Source organism: Periplaneta americana, chromosome 10 (genome assembly GCF_040183065.1).
Source record: "Periplaneta americana isolate PAMFEO1 chromosome 10, P.americana_PAMFEO1_priV1, whole genome shotgun sequence".
Lineage (NCBI taxonomy): Eukaryota > Metazoa > Arthropoda > Insecta > Blattodea > Blattidae > Periplaneta > Periplaneta americana.
Window position 1 is genome coordinate 167,149,676 of NC_091126.1, and position 27,661 is coordinate 167,177,336.

The window sequence follows — 27,661 nt, forward strand, 5'->3', positions numbered from 1 at the left end:
GAATTTTTATTTCACTGCAGTTAACACTGCATTGTTCAGTATTAGAGCCATGTCCTTTCTTGCTTTATTATTATTATTATTATTATTATTATTATTATTATTATTATTATTATTATTATTATTATTATTATTATTGTGCAATGGCAAGGACTTGAACTTGTAATTATTTGCCACGACTCTTCAAGTGTGGCTCAGATTTATTTTTATTTTTACAGAATGAAAATTTTCGAAATCACTATAATGTTTTAATGTTGTCCCTCAATGCTACAAGACCACTACTGTTAAGGGGACACACTACTGAGTTTTCGTCAATTTTGGTCAATGTTAAAAGTTAATTTTTTTTACTGATGAACTGTATTGACCAGGAACAAACCCATGCACCATTTCATTGTAGGTAGTCTTAGCATCATTTTAAAAGTTTAAGAAACAAATTATATCTTTATATGAGACCCAGATATTTGTTTACTAAAATTATAAACACTTTTTATATTTTATTTTTTTCCGAGTACATTTTTCAACATAAAATTTTGAAAATAATTGTGCACATGTAACTCATCAACATCTATTCGATTTTAAAATTTCAAAAACTTACAGTCAAAATTGTGGAGATTAGAAATCTCAGTAGTGTGTCCCCTTAACACAATTTTTAAGATGAGTTTATTTTATTTTAAAATAAGTGCGTGAAATAAGTATTACATTTTATTAACTTACCAGTAAGCCTTCTTGCAGAAATAAGTACCGTATTTTCTTTCTTTGGATTTTTAATAATGCCTCCAAAATTTAAACATTCTTTAAAATATGGGTTTCCTTAATTGAACGTGAACTGAATTAACTTTTTTTTTTACATACATATTGATTACACAACTTTTAACACTATATCACTTTGGAATATGTATGATATGTCTTTCTCATGTTAAATTCTATCGTACCTGGTTAACATGTTTTGGTTTGTTATCAACCTTCTTCAGAACTTTACAGTACAGTGAACTTTAGTGAGTGAGCTAGAAGAACTAGCTAAGGCAAACGAACCATACACTGAAAGATTTATATTTACTATATATGCTATAACTATTTTAGTAAAAAAAACTAACACTGAAAACTACTGCAAAAAAAAATAGCACACTTGACTGTAATAATGAAGACTGAAAATTCTTACTGTTTAAATTTCATCTAATCAAGATCAGCTAGCAGACTAACATTCAAGGACTTAAATATCTACATAACAGAATTTGAGTTACTGAAAAGTCATATAAAATTGAAATATAATATTGTATAAATTATAGTTTTTTTTTTTAAGAAAGTCTAAAATCCTCGGTGGGGGGTGGGGGAGATTCTGGAACTGGGGGATTGGGAAATTCCCCCTGAATTCATCATATGAATATACGTGGTAAAATGCACCGAGTTTTGTCACTGTAAATTTTAAATCTACAGAATGTGCCAATGCAAGAGACTAATAGTGGATAAAATATAAAACTTGGCATTTGTCAACATTTCATACTATCATCATTTTCCAATCGAAAAGAAAGCTTTCGCCTAATTGATAAAACAAGCATTGGAACAGTACACCTCCACTGAAAAATGCTTATTGTTAGGAATAGCAGTAGCAATAGCAACCCATATATGACACATTGACATTGTTAGCGATATCCTTATCCACATTCATAGCAATAGCGACACCTTTGGCATGTCTTTACCCTGAGAATATGGCGGAAATTTAATCTACATGTTCTCAAAGCCATGGGTATGCAAATATTGACTAAATTAACTAGAGTTGAATTATAAGTGAATGTGAATTTTTTATATACTGTTATTACAACTGTGACATTTGGTTTATGTTTATTTTCATACAGAGGTGCCAACTATTATGAATTTACATAATTATTAGGGATTTTCCCCCACTATTACAGAATTATAGCCAAAGGGAAAATGATTATGGAAAAGCAAACTTATGACAGAAAATAATAGGCTACAGTATTTTTTCTGAATAGAGCAGAAAAATGTGTAAAGAAATTTCCAATTGAAGGTGAATTCGTTGAGAATGTAAAAGTTGTAGATATTTCACACAGAAAAAAATGTTTCATATTCATCTCTTGAATACTGGAACTGGAAATAGAACTTATGGAACAAGAAGTTACAGAAGAATTACTTACAATCAGGAAAGAAGAACAAAGCACTCAGGCCAGATGGAATCAATCTGGAGGTGTTTAAATATGGAGGAATATAAGTCATTAACCTTCTAGCAAAACTTTTCAATAAGATACTAAAGGGGGATAAAATTCCCGATGAACAGTGTACCGGTGTTGAGTTATCTCTAACCATGACCCTGATGTCACGAGATTTTGTGTCACTGCTATCAGCTGTACTGTAACACACACAGCTCCAGACGTCCAGAGAGAGAGAGAGTTCACAAGAATGCGTGTTAAGGAAGAAAGAAACGTGATTTTATCCGAAACTGTTCAAAATCGGACACATGTATATATGAACTTTTTTATCAGAATGATGTCAGAAATCACATCCTAGAGTATTGCACTATCTTCGTGAATCACCCTGTATATACCGTATATATTTTTTTTATTCAATGATTCCCAAATTTGGTTAATGAAGGTGAACATGACAGACTTGAAGAGGAATTTGTAGCTTACCAATGTCATCTTTTCCTAAAATCTAGAATAGATGCAAATAGGGAAATGAAAGTGAGTATAAAACATTAACTAAAGTTGTTTTCAGTACTGAGTGTGGCTCACAGTGACTCTCCTACGAAAAAGAGTCTTCATTGTTGTGAAGCAGAATTCAGGTCTAGATACATTAAGGACAGAGGGTTACGAACGCATACAAAAATTTAAATTTTACCAACTGAATCTTGAAAGAATGTTTGGCAATATCTACCACAAGATTTATGATAGCGATACGTAAATTTTACCAACTGAATCTTGAAAGAATGTTTGGCAATATCTACCACAAGATTTATGATAGCGATACGTAAATTTTACCAACTGAATCTTGAAAGAATGTTTGGCAATATCTACCACAAGATTTATGGTAGCGATACGTAAATTTTACCAACTGAATCTTGAAAGAATGTTTGGCAATATCTACCACAAGATTTATGTTAGCGATACGTAAATTTTACCAACTGAATCTTGAAAGAATGTTTGGCAATATCTACCACAAGATTTATGATAGTGATACGTAAATTTTACCAACTGAATCTTGAAAGAATGTTTGGCAATATTTACCACAAGATTTATAATAGTGATACGTAAATTTTACCAACTGAATCTTGAAAGAATGTTTGGCAATATTTACCACAAGATTTATGATAGTGATACGTAAATTTTACCAACTGAATCTTGAAAGAATGTTTTCTGAATTGAATGCCTTATAGTTCACTTAATTTAGATTATTAATTTTTCCTTTACAATAATTTGTTTAATTGTTGCAACAAATCGAAAATATACTTAAACATAAGAATATATAGACAGATACATTTTCATGGTAAACTAATGATGCCATTGGCCCCAAATTTTTACCTGATCTTACATATTGCCTTGTGATAGTGAAACTCAGTTTTTATTTTCATAACTTGTAAAATTAAGTTATTTTCATAATTTCGTACATGCTGTGAAAATTATTTTTATCAAAACTGATGGTTTAAAATAACACAAAACCGACAGATCTTTTTCAAATTTAGTAAAAAGTGAGTTTCTTATAGCTTTATGTATATGTAAGATCTAATAAAGATTTAGGACCAATAGCATTATTAGTTTACCAGGAATTTATACTTATGTGATCATATGTTCCAGTGTATTTTCGATTTGTTGCAACAATTAAACAAATTATTTAGGACAGATGAATATTCTAAAGTAAGTGACCTGTATGTCATCCAATTCAGCATTCTTTCGAGATTCAGTGATAAAATTTAAGTTTTCCTCTCGTAAATATTGTGGTAGATATTGTCAAAAGTGTCAGTGCATGATTTACCATAATTTTTGTATGCATTCGTAGCCCGCTGCCCTTAAAGATCATCAATACTGGAATCACTTCTGATCCAGAAGATCAAGATGACGTCACAGGAAGAAGTGTGCTAGAGAAGGAAATCTGTAGGAAACAGCTCCTAGATATAAAACATGCTACAAAAACATTTTTTTTTCACAGAGGTGGTGACAGGTAACGTGTAATTATATATAATACAACTGACTTTGTAGGAAGGTGGGCACACCCATGCGCACTGTGGGATTACTGATAATTCATTTGAAAGGTTGGCATCTCTGTACATATTTGAAAATAATGTTTTAAAGTGAATAAATCTCAAGCAATTGTTGACAGCATGGAAGTAAAATGACAGATTAGGTTGGTGTAGGTGATGACGTAATTGCTGCAGTCGTTCCATGCCTAGTAGTTAAATTATTGTGACTGTAGTTGTTAAAATACTCATTTGGTAAAAAGGTAGTCATAGTTGGATTTACAGTAGACATTGGTAAACTTGAAAGGTTATGGTATGTATTCCATTATTTTCATAGTTGCATTATTGCACAGATTTTCCGATAATTTTAATACAAATAAGAGAAACGTAAGCAACTAGATTTTAACAGCAGTGGGTGCTAGAATATATCGTCTAATCACCATATTTTTAATATACGTCACCTGTAGGAGTTAATTTTTTCCAGTTTAATATTGTTGTTTATAAATCTTAAAGCCAAAGATCGAAATATTCAGTGCCAAATGCGTAGCTCATTATTTCTTCATGCTGGAGACCTGGATTTATATCCCAGCAAGTCAAGGTGTACAGTGTTTGGGGCAGGTTTTCGTGGGGAACTCCCATTCTTCCTGCCAGCAGAACATTTATCCTTCAGTCATAATGATTATCGTAGCAAAACTTAAATGCACCTCCCATGGGGCACTAGAGATCACACTTGTGATTGCAAGGTGATTCCAAAATTTTGCGTATTACTCCTAAAGAGGGAAACTTGTGTGATAAAAATTGAAGTATCCACTGTTGAAAATCGAATATCCATACATAATCGAACCCAACCTAATCTATCATTTATTTGTGTACTTTGCTGATAAACATGAAGTAAGCTTACAGTAAGTCTCAGTGAACATTCACAGTGTTTCTGTTGGCCGATCATTGATAGATCCCTCCACTACCCTGCTGCTTGCATCCGTGAAATCACTATGCTTTGCCAAATTTAAGCTTCTGTACTATATTAGGGCCTATATTAATAACATTCGTATATTTGGCTGTAGAATTATTAGATGGGGGTTATGGCCTTCTCGTTCCCCAGATCTAATGCTATGTGACTTTTATTTCTGGGGAACACTGAAAAATAAAGTATGTGCAACTAATCCTTATTTTATACATCTTGATTACACAACTTTTAACACTGTATCACTTCGGAATATGTATGATAAGATTTTCTTGCAACCTCATTCAAGAAATTAAATTACAACATCGCATACAGAACAGATAACACTCTACAAAAACATCTCAACACACAAACAACACAGACAAACAAATACAACCACACAGGCGTATACAAACTCAAATGTAACACCTGCAACAACTTCTACATAGGACAGACAGGCAGATCATTTCAAACACGTTACAAAGAACACATCACAGCCATAACAAAATTACAAAACACCTCCACATGTGCAGAACACATCACAAATGCTAACCACACCTACAGAGACATCAACACAGACATGGAAATACTACACATCCAACCAAAAAGCCAGAAACTAAACACACTAGAACAATATGAAATATACAGACACACGAAAACACATCCCAACGAAATTCTCAACACACAACTCAATTTCAAAACACACACTCTTTGACTCTACACTATACCACACGAACGCACCCTCACAGGAAACAGAACAAGAGGCACCAAGACCAACAACGACCAGTTCTGAAGATGACCCATAAATAGGTCGAAACATGTAAACAAGGTAGCTTACATTAGAATTTAACACAAGAAAGTCTTATCATACATATTCCGATATCCTTATTTGCTGGAGGAACTTGAAACATTAGAACGGAAATTCCTTCTATTATTATTGGAGAGGAACTGATTCGTGTGAATGATAGCTTCTGATGATGATGATGATGATGATGATGATGATGATGATGATGATGATGATGATGATGATGATGTAAATTATGTATCACACAAGATGGATAAACTTCCAGCAGCTATTCTAATGATGGCGAATACTGAATGTTGTTAATGTAACATAGTACATAAGTTGTAATCCAGCAAAGTGCTATCAGTTTGCTCATGCAAGCAGTAGTGGTAGTGGGGGTAACCTGCCTCTGGTTAACCAACAGATATGCTGGGAACATTCACTGGTATTCACTGTATATTGTTTATATAGTGACTATTTCTAAATTGGCTGTTGCATGAAATTCGAAAATCTTATTTGTTTAATATACTTTATAATATAAATATATCAAGTTACTAAATGAAATTTGCTAAATTTTTAACATAGGGTCGTTATTTTGGACCAAACCCATCTCCCCGAGAAGGAGATGTCCCTGCCATCAGTGGTAGTTTTCCATGTTCAAGATCAGCTTCCGGCTCAATCTATCCAAACAGCTCAACTTCACAATCGGATGTAAGTCGCAGCCTAAGTTATTTGGCTAAAATCTACACTGGTCTGAAGCAGAAATGTTTCCGTCCACAACGCTCTTACAGTGCGGGTAATCTTGACGAATTCAGTGTTAGTTCTGAGTCTTTTCAAGTAACCACTCTGTAATTTGAAGGTTGGAAGCTGGCATTGTATTACCTGTTTGTGTATAAAGGAGAAAAAAAAAAAAACATTGGCGACTTCAGTCTGTATTAATTGCATATGGAGGGCTGTATGAAGGAGAGGGTATACTCGTACCAAGGGTTCAATAGTAGGCTACCTTAACCCTCTTAATCTCTAGCTGTATCCAGCTAAGTACATGTATGGAAACCATGATGAATGCTTTTGGGTAAACATTTCCATCAGCAAATATATAATTTAAAATTTAATGTAATTTTTATCATATTAAGAATTTTATTATTTCCTAGATTTCTTGTGTAACATGAAACAAATGTATGTAGTTCAATTTTGATTTTAAATCTCAGCAAAGTAGAAGTTTTAGATAAAAATATAGCCCAATATTTGTTTTATAGTGAAATTAAAACAACTGACTTGTGGCATTTCAAGGTATCCAAGGGTTTTTCATGGCAATATTTTCCTCTCCCCTTTGTTGCCAAGAAGTAAACGCGTGATTTTTTGGTAACGAAAAAACGAGAAAACATTTCAGATGTTTTTTTAGGCGGTATTTTGGCGTTTAGACACAATATTTATCATAATTAAGCTAAATAAGGCCATGAAATGTAGCGAAATTTGCTGCTTTGCACAAAATATTTCGACCCCTTAATTACAGAAATTACGAAATATGCTTCAAAGAACGTAATTCAACGCGGTACTAGTCTTTATTTCTCTTTTCTTTCCCTTCTATAGAAGGTTTGTTTAAAACTTCCGTTCAGAAATACCATACTTGTATATCATGGGATATTTTTAGGGTTACCATATTCTGAAATCTGAAAATGCTGACACATTCTTTTCACCAACGAACTCCTTGTACCAACTTCGTCATTTATATTACTTCTGTAGATTTATCTTACTTACTTACTTACTTACAAATGGCTTTTAGAGAACCCGGAGGTTCATTGCCACCCTCACATAAGCCCGCTATCGGTCCCTATTCTGAGCAAGATTAATCCAGTCCTTATCATCATATTCCACCTCCCTCAAATCCAGTTTAATATTATCCTCCCATCTAGTAGGTACGTCTCGGCCTCCCCAAAGGTCTTTTTCTCTCCGGCCTAACCAACAATTTATACAAATTTCTGCATTCACCCATACGTGCTATACGGCCTGCCCATCTAAACGTCTGGATTTAGTGTTCCTAATTATGTCAGGTGAAGAATACAATGCGTGCAGTTCTGCGTTGTCTTTCTCCATTCTTCTGTAACTGCATCCCTCTTAGCCCCAAATATTTTTCTAAATAATTATTATTAATGTTATTATTGGAAAATCAATAAAATTATTTTCTACATATGGTATAAAAGTAGGTCTGATGTCAAAGAAATTCTAAATTGTTGAATCTACGTCGGAAATAAAAGCTAAAAGATGGACCACAACGACATAGGAAACAGTTTTAAGTCTCCAAGTCATGAATTTGAGGGCAAGTAAGTTAACGTACAGTATATCATGCAACACTTTATAACAACTTGTGTTTTCAGTATTGCTCCAAATAAAATTCGTTGGAAACATCACTGATATAATATATTACCTTTAAACTGGTGTCCATCCTGTCTCTATGATGTCCGTCAGGTCCCCGTACAATCAATTTTCACCAACGAAAGTTAATCTATTACATCGGTTTAACTAATGATTGTTAGAAGAAACAATAACACACAATTACATGGTATTAGTCGATCTAAAAGATCACATTTCTATAAAATTAAGACTAAAAATACTGGATCTAATTTTCTTTAACAATTCCTTGTTACTTACCGGTACTATACAAATAGTCAAACATACGTTTGCATGTAAAATGTCGGAAATTAAATTTCACTGAAACAAGACTTTCACAGAATCGATGGTAAGTCTAATTCATGGAATTTAATAACTTGTTTGAAAGTTCACCGCCATTTACAATTAACAAAACCAAAGATGTATATGGATAAACAACATTTACACATTTAACAATCACATACACTGCAATATGCTTGTGATACCTCACATCAACATGAGACCAAATGAAGCAAAAATTAATAAATACGACTTCAATATGAAAAACGCGGACAAATTAGAGGATTTCCAAAAATGTATGTGGACGACTATTTTTATTATCAAAAAGTAGACATATTTGCATAAACTCTGACATACAGTAACCCTAGATATTATGAGAGTTAATTTTTCTGCCACCTGGTTGCATTCATATCTCTTGGCTTTCTCTGTGTTTGACATACGGTACTCATTTTACAACCTGCATACATCAAGATACTTACAGACTCTTCACAATCCTTGGTATACAAATTATGTTGAATTGACGCTAGGTGTGTATTTTGAGCATGTATTTGAATTCTGAGAACATTGTAGTGTGTTTGTGTCTGTAAATTTTTAGCAAATAGGCACCATAAATAAAATTTTATAATAAGAAATACACATCGAAATGGCTATTTATGTCACGAAATTCCCACAGAAATACAAGCATTTATAGCACCGATATCAGGAGTTTTATTTCACCAAAAAATCAGTCCCCTACCAATAAGATGCTACTGCTCTCTCTTCTTTCCCTATAAATAGTAGGTGAAAGGAAGAAGGAGCGATAACGTCTTATTGGTCACAAAGGTAGGGCAAAGAATATTGCCATGGAAATCCTCAGATGCCTTTCATATCACAAGTCGCTTGTTGTTTTAATTCCATTATAAGTATATACAATAAGAATATACAGTTTGCTACACAAATAACTGTTTTGCATTCTCTTATAAACTGTTATTCACTGCTCACAATACTACAAACTATACATAAACTATTCTAGTGAAAGATTGTCTGAAGACCATAAATGTTGGACTTGTTTCGATTAAAAAACTTCATTATGGTACCATATTCAGCTGTTGGATCCGCAAATTGAGGTGAGAGGGTTAATTAAAGTTTTATTTCGTATTGTATGTTGTTTCTAGGCAATGCTGTAGCAATAATAATTGAGAGAGGATTGTATATGCACAAGCACATGGAAGAATTTTGTTTGATGCAGAAGAATGTGCTGTGAGGTTGATTTATACTCTCAGGCTCATTATACTCAGGCAGTTCATTGTGTTCTTTAGAATGTAAGTGATAATGTTCTTTGTTATTGTTACAGGATGAGTTAAATGTATTTTGTATTGTTAAGGATATACAGGGTGTCCCATGAGAGAAAAGATCAATATTCTGGGAGACCATAGTATCAGCCATTTTGAACAAAAAAGTTAATGAGAATATGTGGTCTGTACAAACGGTTGTTGAGGTAGAACTCCTTGAATGTAAAGCTTTATCTGTACAATATTTTGAATTTGTGCTTCCGATATAGGTACATTCTATGTGGCCGTCATTACCATAGAACTTTGTTTACATACACACCTGATTTGTTATTGTAAATTAAAGGTACGGTCACACGTCGCTACTTTTACTACGCAACTTTTGTACTGCAGCTGCAAAAGTTGCGTGTCTTGTTCATACGTAAGCCAGAAGTAGCGCACTGCACGCTACTTTTCATGCTGCGCAACCCGAGTGCTGCAAAAGTTGCAACTGGAGGTTGCGAGTCTGTTCACACACAAAGTGCTACTTTTGCAGCCGCAGTCATGCTGCAGGTTTCCATCTCCGTGTTGACTTCTCAATATACATTTTGTGGTTATGTTCGCATTATTAAAAAACTCATGCAAAAGCTTACTTATCTATTATTTGGTTTTCTGCCCTAACTAGTATTCAGAAATTGGCATTATTTTTACTATAAAGCTTTTAAAAACGCCTATATACTTAAATGATAACCAACAGCATATTCACATAATCAATGTTGGCAACCCTCCTGTTTGAAACTACGCTAAAGAAAATAAAAAAAAAAAATAATTATATCATCAGCAAATATGCTCAGACTGTGTTGTGCATTTAATAACTGTTACAAATAATTTATTTTCATCACATCTAACATTAAAATACATCCAAACAATAAAAGTATCATTGGCACATATGGGTGGCAACACTGGTCGCAACCGCAGAAAAAGTTTCAACAAAACCGATATCAAAAATGCTGCGGCTGCAACCCTGAGAACCCTGTTCACACATTGCTACTTTTAAGCTGCGCGCAGCATGAAAAAGTAGTGGGCAGCAGGTTTGGCAGCCGCTACTTTTCGGGTTGCACTATTGTTCACACGTCGCAGTACAAGAGTTGCGCAGTTTTTTGTACTGCATCGCTGCAAAAGTAGCGATGTGTGACTGCACCTTAGGACTCACTTCAGTACCAAATTTCCTAATCAGTGGATTGGTATTGGGAGTACCATTCTCTGGGCACCAAGATCTCCAGTTCTCAACCCCTTTGATTTTTGTTCATGAGGTTGGATGAAGGGTGAAGTGTACAGAAGGAAAGTTGATACACAAGACAAACTGCATGCTCGCATAATAGGTGCATTTACCAACATCAAGGAACATCACGATCTTCAATGAGCAACACGCCATCTTCTTGCACAAGTTGAAAAATGTAATGAGGTGGAAGGTGGAATTTTTTAGAATATATTGGCAAACCATTGCCACTTGAACAAGAAAGAACATGAAATAAAACAAGGAAAGTTTTTCTTTTAGCTTTTTACATTGAAACAGTTCTATCTTTACAACCGTTCAGTATAGACTACATATTCATACGAATTATTTGTTCAAAATAACTGACACTCTGATTTCCCAGAATATTCATCTTTCCTCCTGTTACAGCCTGGAAAATTCATGATCATTATTTGTTGTTGTACTGAAGTTAGGTATATTACAAGTTATATAGCTTAATTTAGTAGACGAAGCAGTATTAATACATTCCATTCACTTTAGTTTCAAATCAATTTTCATTAATATAGATTAACCCTAGTAGCGGCAACTGTGTCAAAGAATGCCAGTCTTCTATCATATGCAGAATGTCTCACGTTCAATTCCAAAGTCGAGTAATGCTCTGAGTTTTTATATTGACTCTCAGATTCTTCAAGCTGGTGTTAAGAGTATTTTCTTTTTATAAATATTTAACAAATAATATCCATAACTTTTACAGGGATTATTAATACTCCTGTGCATATATCTTTGTTTTTACAAGCAATTCAATGATATATGATACCGCATTATTACATGCCTCAATAATAATTCTTTTTCAAATTTAGTAAAATTGAGGCATTTTAAAAACTTACAAAGCAATTTTTACAAGTCTTATCGACAGAAAATGATGTGTTAGAATGTGTCTTTCCTCTGTTTATAATTGCATAATATTAAATTTTACTAGAGATATTGGTATATGCCCGGGTATTTATAGAGCGCACCCAGAAAGTATATATTGTTTGGCTATTAAAGTGAGAATTAATTTTAAAGTGTCTGTATTATTTTTTTTATAATACTACATGCCTTAATTCAACTTGGCTATAGAATAAATATGTTCCAAAAAGCTGCCATATATAGTGATTCTACCTCTGCCATGTTCTTTTAAAGAAGTGTGTTACTTTTTCTGAACTTCATTGCCAGCAATTTTTTTCTGAACTTCATTTCAGTTCTCCAAGCTAAAACAATTTCTGGCAATGAAGTGTCATCTTCTTGGACCTTAAACCTCATGAGGGCCTCTCCTGATTCAAGTTCAGTTTGTAATGGAACACGTGATTCAGACACTGTCTCTTCTACCTTTCCACTCTCATCATTGTCACTCACACCAAGGTCAGCAACAAAGCCATCACTGCTTTTTATTTCATGCCCAGAAAGCACCAAGTGTGCATCCAGTCACTGATATTTTCTCCATCCACATCAAAGATTTGGTCATTTTGCTCCATCAACTTTTTAATCTCTTCCATTAATATTCATTCACTGTCGTAATTCTCTTCGAAGCTTGAAATTCGTGTGCAAGTTCCTCAGTGTCAAGATTATTGCCCTTGTATTGGAATGTGAGGGGTGAGTGGGGATGTGAATTCCTGTGAATAGCAATAGAGTGCTAAAGACAGTGGCGTAGCGTCAATGTAAGCTAAAAAGCTCAGCTTCCCCAGTTAATAATAATTTCATAATAAACCTGCAGTTTATGAACAAAATTATTTATTAATTTTAATACAATTTATATTTATGCGTTAAATATTGTGATGCGGCAGCTCAGGATGACTTGTGATAAAGCAGTAAACATGAAGCCTGCACACACCAGCTTCCAATCCTCTCATTCTTCTATGTATCCATGCCCGCAGATTTTCCATCTCTTTCTAACAAATGGTCACAAGGCTCGCAAGAAGCTAGCTTTAACATTGAAAAGAATTTAGTTTCCGAGTTATCCCTTTCGTGAGTTGTGTTTAGTTGAAGTGTTAGTGTGCATTGTGGCTGATAGAATAAATAATGAGTGAAATAACTGTTGCTGACACTAATTTACTTGAAATTTTAGGACAATTCTATTATCAAAACTGACCTATGAACAAGAGTGTGATTTAAAAAACAAATGACCGACTCCCTTGCTATCATTGAAGGACACAAGCAAGACAGACGCATACTTACGTAATTAATTACTAATACTGTATTTATTGACTGTTAATATTGTGATTTCTCTAAATATGACAGAGAGTGAGCTAGTGTTAAATTATACGTATATGTGTCTATTTGTTAAGAGATATGTGTAAACCATGAAATCATATTTTACTAAGTACCATTTCAGGTGATGCCTTATTGGTATTACTTACGAGATTCCAACCAATCTTCGGACTCCTGACTTGACACTGACTACTATTTACTTTAAGACTATATTTTTCCAATATGTACATGAAGAGAATTTGAGTTAGCTTCCCCTGCTCAAAATTTCATGCTACGCCACTGGCTAAAGGGTAGTTGTACTCGTTTCGATTCTGTATTCTTTGGTACATCTAATCTCGTGTTTATCTTTATGTAGTAGCCTCACACACGGTCTCTTGCTAGACCCTTTATATTCAAGCATGCCAATCGAATTTCAGCTAGATTTTCATTATTAATTAGGGGAGAAGCGGCAAGACCTTGGATAAGCTGATTATCTGTTAATCAAGAGACAGATAATTGTGGTTTTATTGTACTTCTAACACACAAACATAAACTGTTCCAGACTTCCCTCAACATGATGCAGTTGTGAAGTTCCCTGCCACAATTGCCTTCCAGCTAGCTCACTTACACAAACTATGTCTTTACGAAACAGCAAAATGTCATGTGCAACATTGAAGATTCTTCCATGAAAGAGCACAGAGACCACCTGCAGAGATGTCCTGCCTTGAACATACTGGAATTTAAATCCAAATCATCATTGTATTGGGAAGTGAGAAGCCGATTGGAGAACATCCAAATATCTGGACATCAGATAATATTGCTATCATATCTCTTAATCTTCTTTCCAATGTACTTAATTGGCCCAATATTAATTTAGTTGTATGGAGCATAAATATTTGTGTAGTTTCTTCATCGAAGTTGGTTTCCAGTAACTCGAGTCAGTTCTTAATGTTTTGCTTTGTTTCAACACCTCTGTCGAGCATTTGACAAGGAAGACATATTTTCAGATGCAAGACTGGTGAAAACTGCTAGGTTTCATCAGCAGAAATCCTGCACTCATTATAATGCAACTTTTAGTCTCTTTTGCCAGTGACGATGGAGCAAAAGGAAGCAGTAAGACCTGGCTCAATTCACAGGCACTCGATCTCTTTGAAGAAGGTACAGAAAACCCTGTGCTGTGAAGAAAAAATATACAATTGTCGGCAACGATTATGTTAAAGACTATGTTAATGCATATAGAGGTTTATAAAATAAAATTAATATTTATTTTTACAATACTGTAACATAAAGTGAGTCTTTTCCAAACAGGTGAGAGTGCGGAGGCCTTTTCCCCTGTTAAATATACAGTTGAAAACCTTTCAAAAACATTGGTTCAGTATTGTAAAACATCCAAATTAACAGTGCCTGAATATTTCTGCTTTGTGGATTAAATAGAAGCTCAGAAAAGGTTCCTTTTGTATAGAAAAATTAACTTTGAAAAATGAAAGTTAAAATAAGACATATTACATACACTACTCTCCCTCAGAAAAACGAATAATTAACATGGATATAATTTTAGCATAATCATATGTGATATACCATTTCAAAGAGGAAAGTGAAATAAAAAAATTGGAAAAAAAAAAACTACAATTTTCTGTCCAAAATCAGCAAATTTACTGAAAATGAGTGTCAGAAGTTGAAAAATTAAATTGAATACAATGTTAATATAGTTACATGTGATATGCCGTTTTAAACAGGAAGTACCAAATAATTAATCGGAAAAATAAAAGAATATCTCAAAATTTTCATCCAAAATTCAATTTCTCCCCCTTAAAGAAGTCCTTTTATTAATAGTCAAATACAGCTACCGGTACTTTCTGGATGCGCCTTGCAATCTGCAACCCATTACATATCATGTCCTATACAGACTAGTTTAAAGTTTTTAATTTGATATTAGCATTTTTGTAGCCAGAGGTCCCTTTCAGATTGGTGTAGTGTGATGGCTCTTGTAATTGGAAAGATTTTGAAAGAGATCCGTAATCTATTCGTTTCTCATTCCTAAAGGTTATGATACCTAACCAATTTGCAGTTAGCCTATATTTTGTTTCTCCTGCATGCATCTGTTACAACAGCACTAACAAAATCCAGTAGTTGGCTTAATATTGACATATTGCTTTATAAGGTACATGGTGAGAAGTACAGTGAGTAATAGTGGAAGGTTTTACCATGCTGCTTCTAGGGTTATGTAGTATTTTTCAGTCTGTAGTTACATAGTAAGTTGTCACATAAGAATTTGCAGCACGTATGTTTGTTTGTAACATTTTGTTCCTTGTTTATTTAAAATCTTATGAAACGTCCTTATGAATATGACTGTTAGGGTGAAGTATTCCCTAATAGTATGCTTGTCATGACAGAAAAATACAATAAAAGTGTTCTTGTTTCAGAATGTAATATCCAGTAATTCATTAACAACTATTGACATCATTCAGAAGTGTGAAGGTGTACATAGCATTATAGCACCACTTCACATTCCCGTTTTCTATTGCACTGCGCAAACTTTGATTACGTTTCATACCATTTGTTACTCCTTTGTTTGCACAGGCTTAGTAGACACTTCACACCTCTGAATTATTTCTTGACACTAATGACTGAGTGTATGATACATAATTGAGGTTTGTGAGTTCAATTCTGGGGTTACTAGCCCAAAATAGTACTCAGGCAGTGTCTTCAACAAACATAATTTGGCTTCCTATTCCTCTAATATCCTGTACAAACTCCCAACACTAAAGAAAAACTTTACAAGATATAAAAATTATGGATTAACTGGGTGAGCAAATTTCACCAAGCCAGGAAGTGACAAAATTGTTATCAGTGAGCAATTACATAGCATATGTCGAAGTCACAACCAGGTTAACAGCTTAAGCCAGTCTGAGGTGTAAGCCAAGAGAGACGAAGTATTTGTATCCTTGTGTGGTCATGTACATAATTTATAGCGTATAGTTTGGCTTGGCTTTTCAAGGGCTGGGACAAGTCCTTGCACTTAGGTTTGCTTTGGCCCATATTATATACACACACGAGGATCATTTCATAAGGCATGGCAACTGTGTTATGTCAGCCAATAAGACTACAGCAATGAAAATCCACTATATGCCTTTGAAGGTCACTATTGATGGCTAAGAAGTGATACCTCGTATCTGCAAAAATGGTAATTTAGTTTAACTACAATATTATTATATTCATAAAATTGGATAGTTAAATAATATTATGTTTCGGAATATGTATTATGTCTTTCTTGTGTTAGATTTTACCGTACCTGGTTAACATGTTTCGGCCTGTTATTGGCCTTCTTCAGAACTGGTTGTTGCTGGTTTTGGCGCCTTTTGTTTTGTTTCCTGTGGTGGTGTGTTTGTGTAGTGTGATGTGGAGTCAAAGAGAACTAGAACAATACGAAATATACAGACACACAAAAACATATCCAAATGAAATTCTCAACACACAACTCAATTTCAGAACACACACACTCTTTGACTCCACATTACACTACACAAACACAACCCCACAGGAAACAAAACAAAAGGCGCCAAGACCAGCAACAACCAGTTCTGAAGAAGGCCAGTAACAGGCCGAAACATGTTAACCAGGTACGGTAAAATCTAACACGAGAAAGACATATAATACATATTCCGAAGTGATATAGTGTTAAAAGTTGTGTAATCAAGATGTATAATATTTTGTTCTTCAGTAGATCTTGCAAAGCAGAAACATATATATAAAGTTTGTCTGTTTTTAGAGAAATTAATTTTTAAGACAGTTCTTTTATTCACCTGCAGATTTACAGATACAAAGTATCACTTCTGAGTCATCGATATCCTTCGTAATGCTGACACTAAATGGGGCCAAGGCACAAGAGCCAATGACAGGGGGCAATCAAAAGATGCATAAATAGAAATCATTCTTTTATTGTATACAAAAAGGAAATAAAGAACATTTCACACAGCTAACATCCTTCAAAATAGTTCCCCAAGGCTTCCACACATCTTTGCCAGTGATGGGTAAGGTGTTGAATACCATGTGTGATTCATGAATGTGTCGAAATGCTGTTAATATGCCCTTGTTTGGAAAGTACTACCCACGCAGTGGCTTCTTCAGTTGCAGAATGAGATCAAAGTTGCATGGACTGAGGTTGGGCAAATAGGGAGGATGTTCTAAGATCTCACATCCACACCTTTGTGAAAGGCCTTTGACACGAACTGCATTGTGAGCTCTAGCGTTATCATGGTGAATTATAGCGTTGTCTAGCAATGCTGGATGTTTTCTCCGAATTGTACGACATAGATGCTACCTACAGAAAAAAATATCTGTAGTACTGGGTATTGACAGTATGACCCTCACGAACACCTTGGCTATCATGCACCAAAATGATCATGACCTTTGTGAATGATGGATTCTGTCAAAACTTGTGTCTTCGTGGTGAAGCAGGATGATGCCATTCATTTGACGCTTTAGTTCAGGTTCATACACTCATGCCCAGGTTTCATCAATAATTGCAATAATTCGATTTAACATGTCGTTTCCTTCACGATGAAATCGCTCCAGATGTATATGGCATGTCTTGTATTAAGCCCACTTCTGCAACTCCATTAACTGATTTGGCACAAACTTTGCACACACTTTTTGGATCTGCAAGTCCTGTCGTAAAGTGCGGAACACTGTCGGCACAAAAATGCTCGTATGTGTGGATAATTCTTGCACAGTCCAACGCCTGTCATCTATTAAGCACTGTTTGATAATCGTCACTTGTACCACTGTGTGAGTGGATATGGGATGGCAACGCATTATCACCCAACACTTCTCATTAAGGAGCATTGAGGTAAAAGTTTAAACTTACCAGTGGTGTAGCATGAAATTTTGAGCAGGGGAAGCTAACTCAAGTTGTCTTTCATGTACTGTACATATGAGAAAACGTATTACAAAAATATAGTCTTAAAATAAATAGTAGTCAATGTCAAGTCAGCAGTCGAAGATTGGTTGGAACCTCGTAAGTAACACCAATAAGGCATGACCTCAAATGGTACCTAGTAAAATATGATTTCATGGTTTACACATATCTCTAACAAGTAGACACGTATAGGTATAACATTAGCTCACTCCCTGTCATACTTAGAGAAATCACAATATTAACGGTCAATAGATACAGTTTTAGTATCATTACGTAAATATGCGTCTGTCTTTTGGTTGTGTCCTTCATTGACAGCAAGGGAGTTAGTCATTTGTTTTTTAAATCACACTTTTGTTCGTAAGTCAGTCTTGATAATAGAATTGTCCTAAAAAATTCAAGTAAATTGGTGTCAGGAACTGTTATTTCACTCATTATTTACTACCGGTATATCAGCCACAGTGCACACTAACACTTCAACTGAACACAACTCACGAAAGGGATAACTCGGAAACTAAATTGTTTTCAATGTAAAAGCTAGCTTCTTGCGAGCCTTGTGACCAGGGTAGTTTAGTTAGAAAGGGATGGAAAATCTGCGGGGTGGGTTACACAGAAGAATGAGTGAAAGAAACCAGTCTGTCTGGAAGCTGGTGTGTGCAGGCTTCTTGTTTACTGGTGCATCACGAATCATCCTGGGCTGCCGCATCACAATATTTAACGCATAAATATAAATTCTATTAAAATGAATCAATAATTTTGTTCATAAACTGCAGGTTTATTATGAAATTATTATTAACTGGAGAAGCTGAGCTTTTTAGCTTACATTGACGCTACGCCACTGAAACTTACTTTCCAAAATTGTGCTTTATCTTAAATATGTTATACGGCTGTTTCGAAGTCGTTTGCTTCAAACCAGCATATTCAGGTATGGTAAGTTTCAATTTTTTTTTCCCTTTGAGAATTTTAGATATGGTAAGTTAGGCTGTATCTGTGTCTTACTATATTCTTATTCCTCTTCTTGCATTCGTTACGCATTTTATAATTTGATGCATTCTTTTAGTGTTGCTACTGTACATACTATTTTTCAGGATTGTAATAGTTTTGAGGCTGAAATAATGATTTTGGAATGCTGTCTCTGTCAGTTCACCTGTTAAATACGAGGGGGATCCAGGAAATAACGACCGTTTTGTTGTAATAATTAAAAAAATATATATTTTTTTGAAAAAACAAAGTCTGTTACATAACTGAAGCTTCCTTTACTTCTCTACATAATCACCACGTACATTTAAACATTTGTCGTATCTGTTCACTAGCTTTAGAATTCCCGTGTTATACTCCTCTGCCATCAGTTCATTAAGCCAGGTGTTCACTGTCTTCTTCAACTCTTCATCACTTCCAAAACGTGTACCACCCAGAAAGTCTTTCAGCTTAGTGAAAAGGTGAAAATCGCTAGGAGCAAGGTCTGGACTATAGGGCGGATGATCAAAGATTTCCCAACCGAATTGATCCAGCAATTCTCGAGTTGAAGCAGCAGTGTGCGGGCAGGCGTTGTCGTGAAGAAGCACAACTCCTCTCGAAAGCATTCCTCGCCTCTTGTTTTGGATGGCTCGCCGTATTTTTCGTAAAGTCTCACAATAACGATTTGCATTGATCGTAGTGCCTTTTGGCATGAAATCCAGCAAAAGAACACCTTTGCGATCCCAAAAGACAGTAGCCATGACTTTTTGTGTTGAGAGAGTCTGTTTGAATTTTCTCGGTTTCTTGGGTAATGAGGGATGATGCCACTGACGTGATTGGCGCTTGGTCTCTGGGGTGTTGTGAGACACCCAGGTCTCATCAGCAGTCACAATTTGATCAAGAAAAGCGTCTCCATCTGTGTGATATCGCATCAAGAATGTCAATGCTGAGGCCATTCTCTGAGTTTTGTGTTGGTCACTCAGTTGCCGTGGAACCCATCGTGCACAGATTTTGTGGTAGCCAAGATGTTGCGACACAATTTCACCAAGCAAAGAACGAGAAATGTCAGGAAAGGCAATATGCAATTCGTCGAGTGATGTGCGCCTGTCTTGCAAGATTCTGTCGTTCACTTTAGTCTTCAGGTCTTCTGTGATGACTGATGGGCGTCCGGGTCGAGTTTCATTGTGGACATTTGTTTGCCCATTGTTGAACATTTCGCACCATTTTCTCACATTTCTTTCATTCATTACAGTATCACCATATACGTCTTTCAATTGCCGGTAAATTTCTGCAGGTTTCAAATGTCGGGCATTCAAAAATCGAATCACACTCCTCACCTCACAGTCGACGGGATTATCAATCACGTCGTTCATTTTGAAGTAACACAAAATGCACAATGGTGACTTGTTGCAACCAGTACTCACAACATTATGAGAACACATGTTAAGGAAGCCAGTTGACCTTCAAACAAGGAAGGGGAGTCAGCTGCGCGGCGGGTATGCGCGAACGGTCGTTATTTCCTGGATCCCCCTCGTATGTGAAACCTAATACATAATCATCAGCGGTAGCCCTGTTTAGAATAAATACCTGCCATGACTCTTGCTTACCATCTCGACAAGCTAAAAGTCACATGTTCTCCAACCTGCACTCTCTGTGATTTCCAAGATATCACGGATGGAGAACATCTTCATTCCTGCCCTGCTGTCTCATTGGAAAGTGACATTGTGTCCAAATATTGGAAGGCTCGACTGCTGATGGCTTCATCGTCACATACAGTGCAATAGATACCACCACCGCCAACGCCACTGCCACCACCGCCACCGCCAACGCCACCACCACCACCACCACCACCACCACCACCACCACCACCACCACCACACATAATCATTACTCAGAACATGAAGTAGACCTGAAATTTGAAGTCCTGTCTAATGATCTTATTTATATGAAACTTTCTTAAAATTAAAACGTTAAAAGTGTTAAAAATATTAAAAAAGGTAATATATCTTAATGACAGACAGGCCCATTTCGACACCAGTGTAGTGTCACCTTCAGTGTCAGATTTTATTTAGTTACAGTAGGACCTCTATTATCCGAGGTAATGAAGGGGGTGGAGTGAACGGTTAATCGAAAAAATCGGATAATCCATACCATATAAGGTTTTCATAAATTAAGTGCATATACTAATACAGTTTCGTAATTTTCTCCGTGGTCTTCTGTTTTAACGTGCTAGATAATAGATCAGAAGTTCAGTAATTTAATCTGATTTTCAACGACAAAACTCCTTATGACGGCTGTCTGTGAAAAGATAGGAATAGTAGATCTACAGGTCTCATGTTTTAGATTTACATACTTTATATACTTTATATTTCTTTTTCATTAAATCGTGCACAGTTGTAATTCCTATTTCGTATTCTGATGCGAGATTAACCACAATTTCTCTTTTACCAAACCATTCAATTACTTGTACTTTTTTTTCGTAGTACAACACGTTTTCATTTGATACCTGTAGAAGACATTTTACATAGAAGTTAGACAGTACGGCCCCTTTAAGAGTTGACCATAATGTATAAGGGTAAAGATTTGTAAAGAAAACACTATGTAGAAAAAATTCTTACTAATATAATGCACAGTACTTCATATTTTTTCTACGTCAAAAAAAGAAAAAGATCGAGAGAGAAAGACAGTTGGATAATCCACCAATCGGTTAATAGGATGACATAAAATCGGGGTTCTACTGTATTTGTTTATGAAGTGGTCTGGTATCAACTGCAATAGCATTGGTGAGGTTGGTAGAGTTTTAATGAATGATAAAATGAATAAAAATAACAGTTTTCACTATCAGTAATAGCCGTTATTAAAGGATTGTCCCACAGTGCCATTTTAAGCTACACAATAGCTCGTAAACAGGCAGCTTACTAGGACCAACCATTGCTTCACCGTGGTGGCATAATTCTTTGTGGAAAATCAAACAGTGTTAGATTTAACAACAAGTAATTTCCCATTTTATAGCCATTGCTGGGAATGTTCTTAGTCTCCATCTAGGCATAACTGGAAATTTACTGGGGGCTTACTATACTATTCCAGTTCCCCTTAAGGGGAGGGGCATGAGCTGGGACTGCCCACACACGTAGGCTTCTTGGGTGGGCACATTGTGCTACGTGGGATGGAATGATGTGCATGCCCTAAGGCCCTCCCGCTCTACAGATTCCCATTTGGGTCACCCCTAAACCCTTTATCTTGCAGAATTTCTTTACCTTTCCACGTAGGCGTGATGCCTACCACGAGGTACCATGAGCCCAGGGGATATCCCATGGTACATAGCACTACCACCTGCAACTAATGACCATTTACCATGGGGTTCAAGTTCGGTGGTGGCTCTGCACTGGTTGCAAGCCCAAAATGGGGGGGGGGGAAGAAATGAAGATAATGATGAAAGAGGGGAGTGTAGATGAAGTGGAGAGTGTTGATGGAATGGTAGAAGGAAACAGGAGTACCCCGAGAAAAATCCTGTGCAACGTCTTTTTTTATCCACCACAAATTTCATCACGACCTGGTCTGAGATCGAACCCGGGCCACCTGAATGGAAGACCAACATGTTAGCACTTGAGCCATAGACGCTCGTATTTGGGGCTTAAGGGAGAAATTTCCTTCCAAAATTATTTTCAATTATCCTAAAATAAACAAGTATAAAGTACATGGCATGAAATTGGGAGAGGAATTTCCATTTTTATCTTAATTTTCTATTAGTGTAAGACATAACCATTTGTTTGTTTGTTTAAAATTGACCCGTAACATTTTGAGTAGGAAAAGGACAAATTTCTCTTCACTAAGAGCCTATAACAGAGCCGGGCAACTGGAGCAAATAAGAACAATGAGCGCAAATCAAGCTTTCAGGTATAACTCCCTGTAAAGTTGATTTGAATAATTTTGAAGGAAAAATTGTTCCGGGGCCAGGCATCGAACTTGGGACATTTGGTTAAACGTACCAACGCTCTACCAACTGAGCTACCCGGGAACTCTACCAGACACTGATCCAATTTTTCCCTCTGTATCCACAGACCTCAAAGTGGGCTGACAACTGTCAAGCAACCAACATTGAGTGCACACTAACTCTGTGTGACTTAAATTGTAGTTTTCTGTTAACGAACTGTGACGTGTATTATGCAATTCAAGCTTTCAGGTATAACTCCCTGTAAAGTTGATTTGAATAATTTCCCGGAACAATTTGCCTTTATTTTACTAGTGGTTTTAAGTGTAATAGATTCACTATTTACCAAATTTTTTGTATTCGCTAGATATTGGAGAAAAAATGGGAGTATATTCATAGATTTCAAAAAGGCGTATCACTCAGTTAAGAGAACTTTTATATGTGTAATATTCTTATTGAATCTGGTGTTCCCAAGAAGCTAGTTCAATTAATTAAAATGTGTCTCAGCAAAATGTACATCAGAATCTGTATAGGGAAGTTTCTGTCTGACGCTTTTCCAATTCATTGTGGGATAAAGCAAGGAGATGCACTATCACCTTTACTTTTTAACTTTGCTCCAGAGTATGCCATTAGGAAAGTCCAGGATAACAGAGAGGGTTTGGAATTGAATGAGTTACATCAGCTGTTTGTTTATGCTGATGATGACATGAATATATAGGAGAAAATCCACAAATGATTAGAGAAAACACAGGAATTTTACTTGAAGCAAGTAAGGAGATAATTTTGGAAGTAAACCTCGAAAAAGCGAAGTATATGATTATGTGTCGTTACCAGAATATAGTACGAAAATGAAATGTAAAAATTGGAATTTTATCTTTTCAAAAGGTGGAAAAATTTAAATACCTTGGAGCAACAGTAACAAATATAAATGATACTTGAAAGGAAATTAAACGCAGAATAAATATTGGAAATGCCTGTTATTACATTTATAAGCTTGTACTTGCTATTTGGGAAAAGGAAATTGTACCAGAACAATGGAAGGAGTCCATAATCGTACCTCTCTTTAAGAAGGGGGACAAGACTAACTGTAGTAACTTTCGAGGAATATCACTTTTGTTGACGTACAAAATGTTGTCCAATATTCTTTTGAGAAAATTAACTCCATATGTAGATGAAATTATTGGGGATCATCAATGTGGTTTTAGGCGTTATAGATCAACTATTGACCAGATATTTTGTATTCAACAGATAATGGAGAAAAAATGGGAGTATAAGGATACAGTGCATCAGTTATTCATAGATTTCAAAAAGGCATATGACTCGGTTAAGAGAGAAGTTTTATATGATATTCTTATTGAATTTGGTATTCCCAAGAAACTAGTTCGATTAATTAAAATGTGTCTCAGTGAAACATACAGGAGAGTTTGTATAGGTCAGTTTCTGTTACATGCGTTTCCAATTCACTGTGGGCTAAAGCAAGGAGATGCACTATCACCTTTACTTTCTAACTTTGCTCTAGAGTATGCCATTAGGAAAGTCCAGGATAACAGAGAGGGTTTGGAATTGAACGGGTTACATCAGCTGCTTGTCTGTGCGGATGACGTGAATATGTTAAGAGAAAATCCACAAATGATTAGGGAAAACACGGAAATTGTACTGGAAGCAAGTAAAGAGATAGGTTTGGAAGTAAATCCCTAAAAGACAAAGTATATGATTATGTCTCGTGACGAGAATATTGTACGAAATGGAAATATAAAAATTGGAAATTTATCTTTTGAAGAGGTGGAGAATTTCAAATATCTTGGAGCAACAGTAACAAATATAAATGATACTTGGGAGGAAATTAGACACAGAATAAATATGGGAAATGGCTGTTATTATTCGGTTGAGAAGCTTCTATCATCCAGTCTGCTGTCAAAATATCTGAAAGTTAGAATTTATAAAACAGTTATATTACTGGTTGTTCTTCATGGTTGTGAAACTTGGACTCTCACTTTGAGAGAGGAACATAGATTAAGGGTGTTTGAGAATAAGTTGCTTAGGAAAATATTTGGGGCTAAGAGGGATGAAGTTACAGGAGAATGGAGAAAGTTACACAACGCAGAGCTGCACGCATTGTATTCGTCACCTGACATAATTAGGAACATTAAATCGAGACGTTTGAGATGGGCTGGGCATATAGCACGTATGGGCGTATCCAGAAATGCATATAGAGTGTTAGTTGGGAGGCCGGAGGGAAAAAGACCTTTAGGGAGGGCGAGACGTAGATGGGAAGATAATATTAAAATGGATTTGAGGGAGGTGGGATATGATGATAGAGAATGGATTAATCTTGCTCAGGATAGGGACCAATGGCGGGCTTATGTGAGGGCGGCAATGAACCTCCGTGTTCTTTAAAAGCCAGTAAGTAAGTAAGTAAGTAATGCCTGTTATTATTCGTTGAGAATCTTTTGTCATCCAATCTTCTCTCAAAAAAGCAGCTGAAAATTAGAATTTATAAAATGGTTATATTACCAGTTGTTCTGCTTGGTTGTAAGTATATGTCAGTGGCATCAACCTGAAAGAGGGAAACTAGCTTTGTTTGTGTGCATACCCTTAGAATAGACTGACCATGTCTGCTTGGAAAAACATCTACAAAGAATTGTAATCGCTGAGTGGGAAGGGTTGTTATTTGTGCATGAAGATGCTTCACTCAACAAGGAGCAGGAGCACATGCTCCACTGAAGAAGAATCGCAGAGATTTAGCCAGATGCTACTGGGAGCAACAAGGATTAATGGCGTAAACCAGCGTTTCTCAAACTTTTTTTAAGTGGGGACCACTTTTTTAAGTCGGAACAGTTCCGCGGACCACCTCACTCTTGTTCCCTTTGAAAGCAAATTTATAATTTTTGTAGTAGACCTATATTTTAATACCAGTATACTTATATTTTAAAATAGAATTAATTAATTAAAATTAATTAAATTAAATTAATTTTATATTAGTATTAACTAATTAAGCTAATATTAATACAAGAAAATTAATTTTGTTTCTTTAATAATTCTAGGCTATTAGAGTTTGGATAATCTTTAACTTATTACTAAAAAAAAATAAATAAATGTTGGTACTCACATTAATGAGTTGGATGAGCCTGCCGATTCTTACACAGTTGTTCTATATTTGGACGTATGCTGGTAAACTTGAGTCGGAGATCATCACATACATCGAGTCGTTTTTGGTAGCCTACTTTGTTTTTATTAGAGTTAGTGATGAAAACTCTTTCTCACACAGATACGTAGAAGCAAACTGAATTATAATCTCTAAAGCACCATTGTACAGTTCACTATATTCTCTTTTCACTTGTGATGAGGTCCAGAAATTAACCATGCCTTCCTCTTGGAATTTCATTGTAAGTCCATTCTCATTCGAGAGTTCAATTAACTGTTCTCTTTCACTCAATGAAAGTTTGTTAGTTTCAATATAGCAATGAAAGTGATCATGAACCCATGAAAATTCGTCATATTTACTTGGAAAATAAGTTTCAAAGTGTGACCTGAGAATTGTATTATTGGTGTACGACGTACAGTGCAGACTGGATGTCGGCAAAACTATTAAGAAAGTCATCAGTACATCAAAAGGTTTGGTCCTCTGTTATGAATTTGGGCAGTCCCTGGCTGGATTACAGGTGCGGTGCCAGATGTGCAGGGAAATACCACATTCATAGTGCTTTAAATCCCTCTTGTGTTGTTGAGAGTAGAGTGGGAAGTCGGTAGACGGATAGGGTAATAAATTTCATAAAATGTCAGTACTGGAAGAAAAGTGAAAGGCGATTGCCATTGTGTCATTTCCAAACTCTGAGATTTTCAGCTATAAAATGATACGCAATTCATTTGAATTTTATTTTTTCTTCTGTATTTTTTGAAGGACCACAAGGGCAGACCTCGAGGCCCACAGGTGGTCTGCGGACTGTAGTTTGAGAAACGCTGGTGTAAACGAAGCTCCAGCTATTTGTAAACACTATTCTGTGTTAATTACAGTCCTATGTACATATTGTGGTATTGTTGCTATTGGCGATATCATGCAGTTTCATGTGAAATATCCTTTCTTACATCCAACAACTAAGTTTCCAGCAACTGACCAACTTCTTTTTCATGCTAAATTGACACAAAACATTGTTAATCTGAATTTTATAAGTGCACGTGACTTAATGTACCAATTTTTCTTGAAAGTACGATCCAGATGTGTTTAATACCGCAAGATATGTTGCATGTTTCTTGGCGTTTGGAAGATCTAGACAGCTATGTGGCTGCTTGCATGCTATTGCATACCTTAAAAATGACACATGTACTATATTTTTATTAATTCTGTTAGCAGACATTTTTAACTTTTTATTCCTACTTTATCTGAAAATGCACTTGACTGTTTCAGATTTCATTGTTCTCTTCTTTAAAAATTGCATTCCTTTATTTATATTTATCTACCGTCTTAAAATAGCTTGCTTTACTGTGTTAATTGAACGGAAACATGCCGCCTTTAATGTACTTATACAGTACTAACAGTATGTCTCTTTTGTGAA

At 35.5% G+C, this 27,661-nt stretch overlaps 1 protein-coding gene across 5 annotated transcripts in view; it reads left to right on the forward strand.

Annotated features, from left to right (window-relative positions):
• LOC138708143 (serine-rich adhesin for platelets-like) overlaps positions 1 to 27,661 on the forward strand; it is a 220,709-nt gene that overhangs the window by 116,197 nt on the left and 76,851 nt on the right. For 4 of the 5 annotated variants that reach the window (XM_069838373.1, XM_069838371.1, XM_069838369.1 and 1 more), the window contains exon 3: positions 6,496 to 6,621. The exons of the other annotated variant lie outside the window; for it this stretch is intronic. In XM_069838373.1, coding sequence (XP_069694474.1) covers positions 6,496 to 6,621 — 126 coding nt within the window. The remainder of the gene's footprint in view (positions 1 to 6,495; positions 6,622 to 27,661) is intronic. 5 annotated transcript variants of the gene reach the window in all.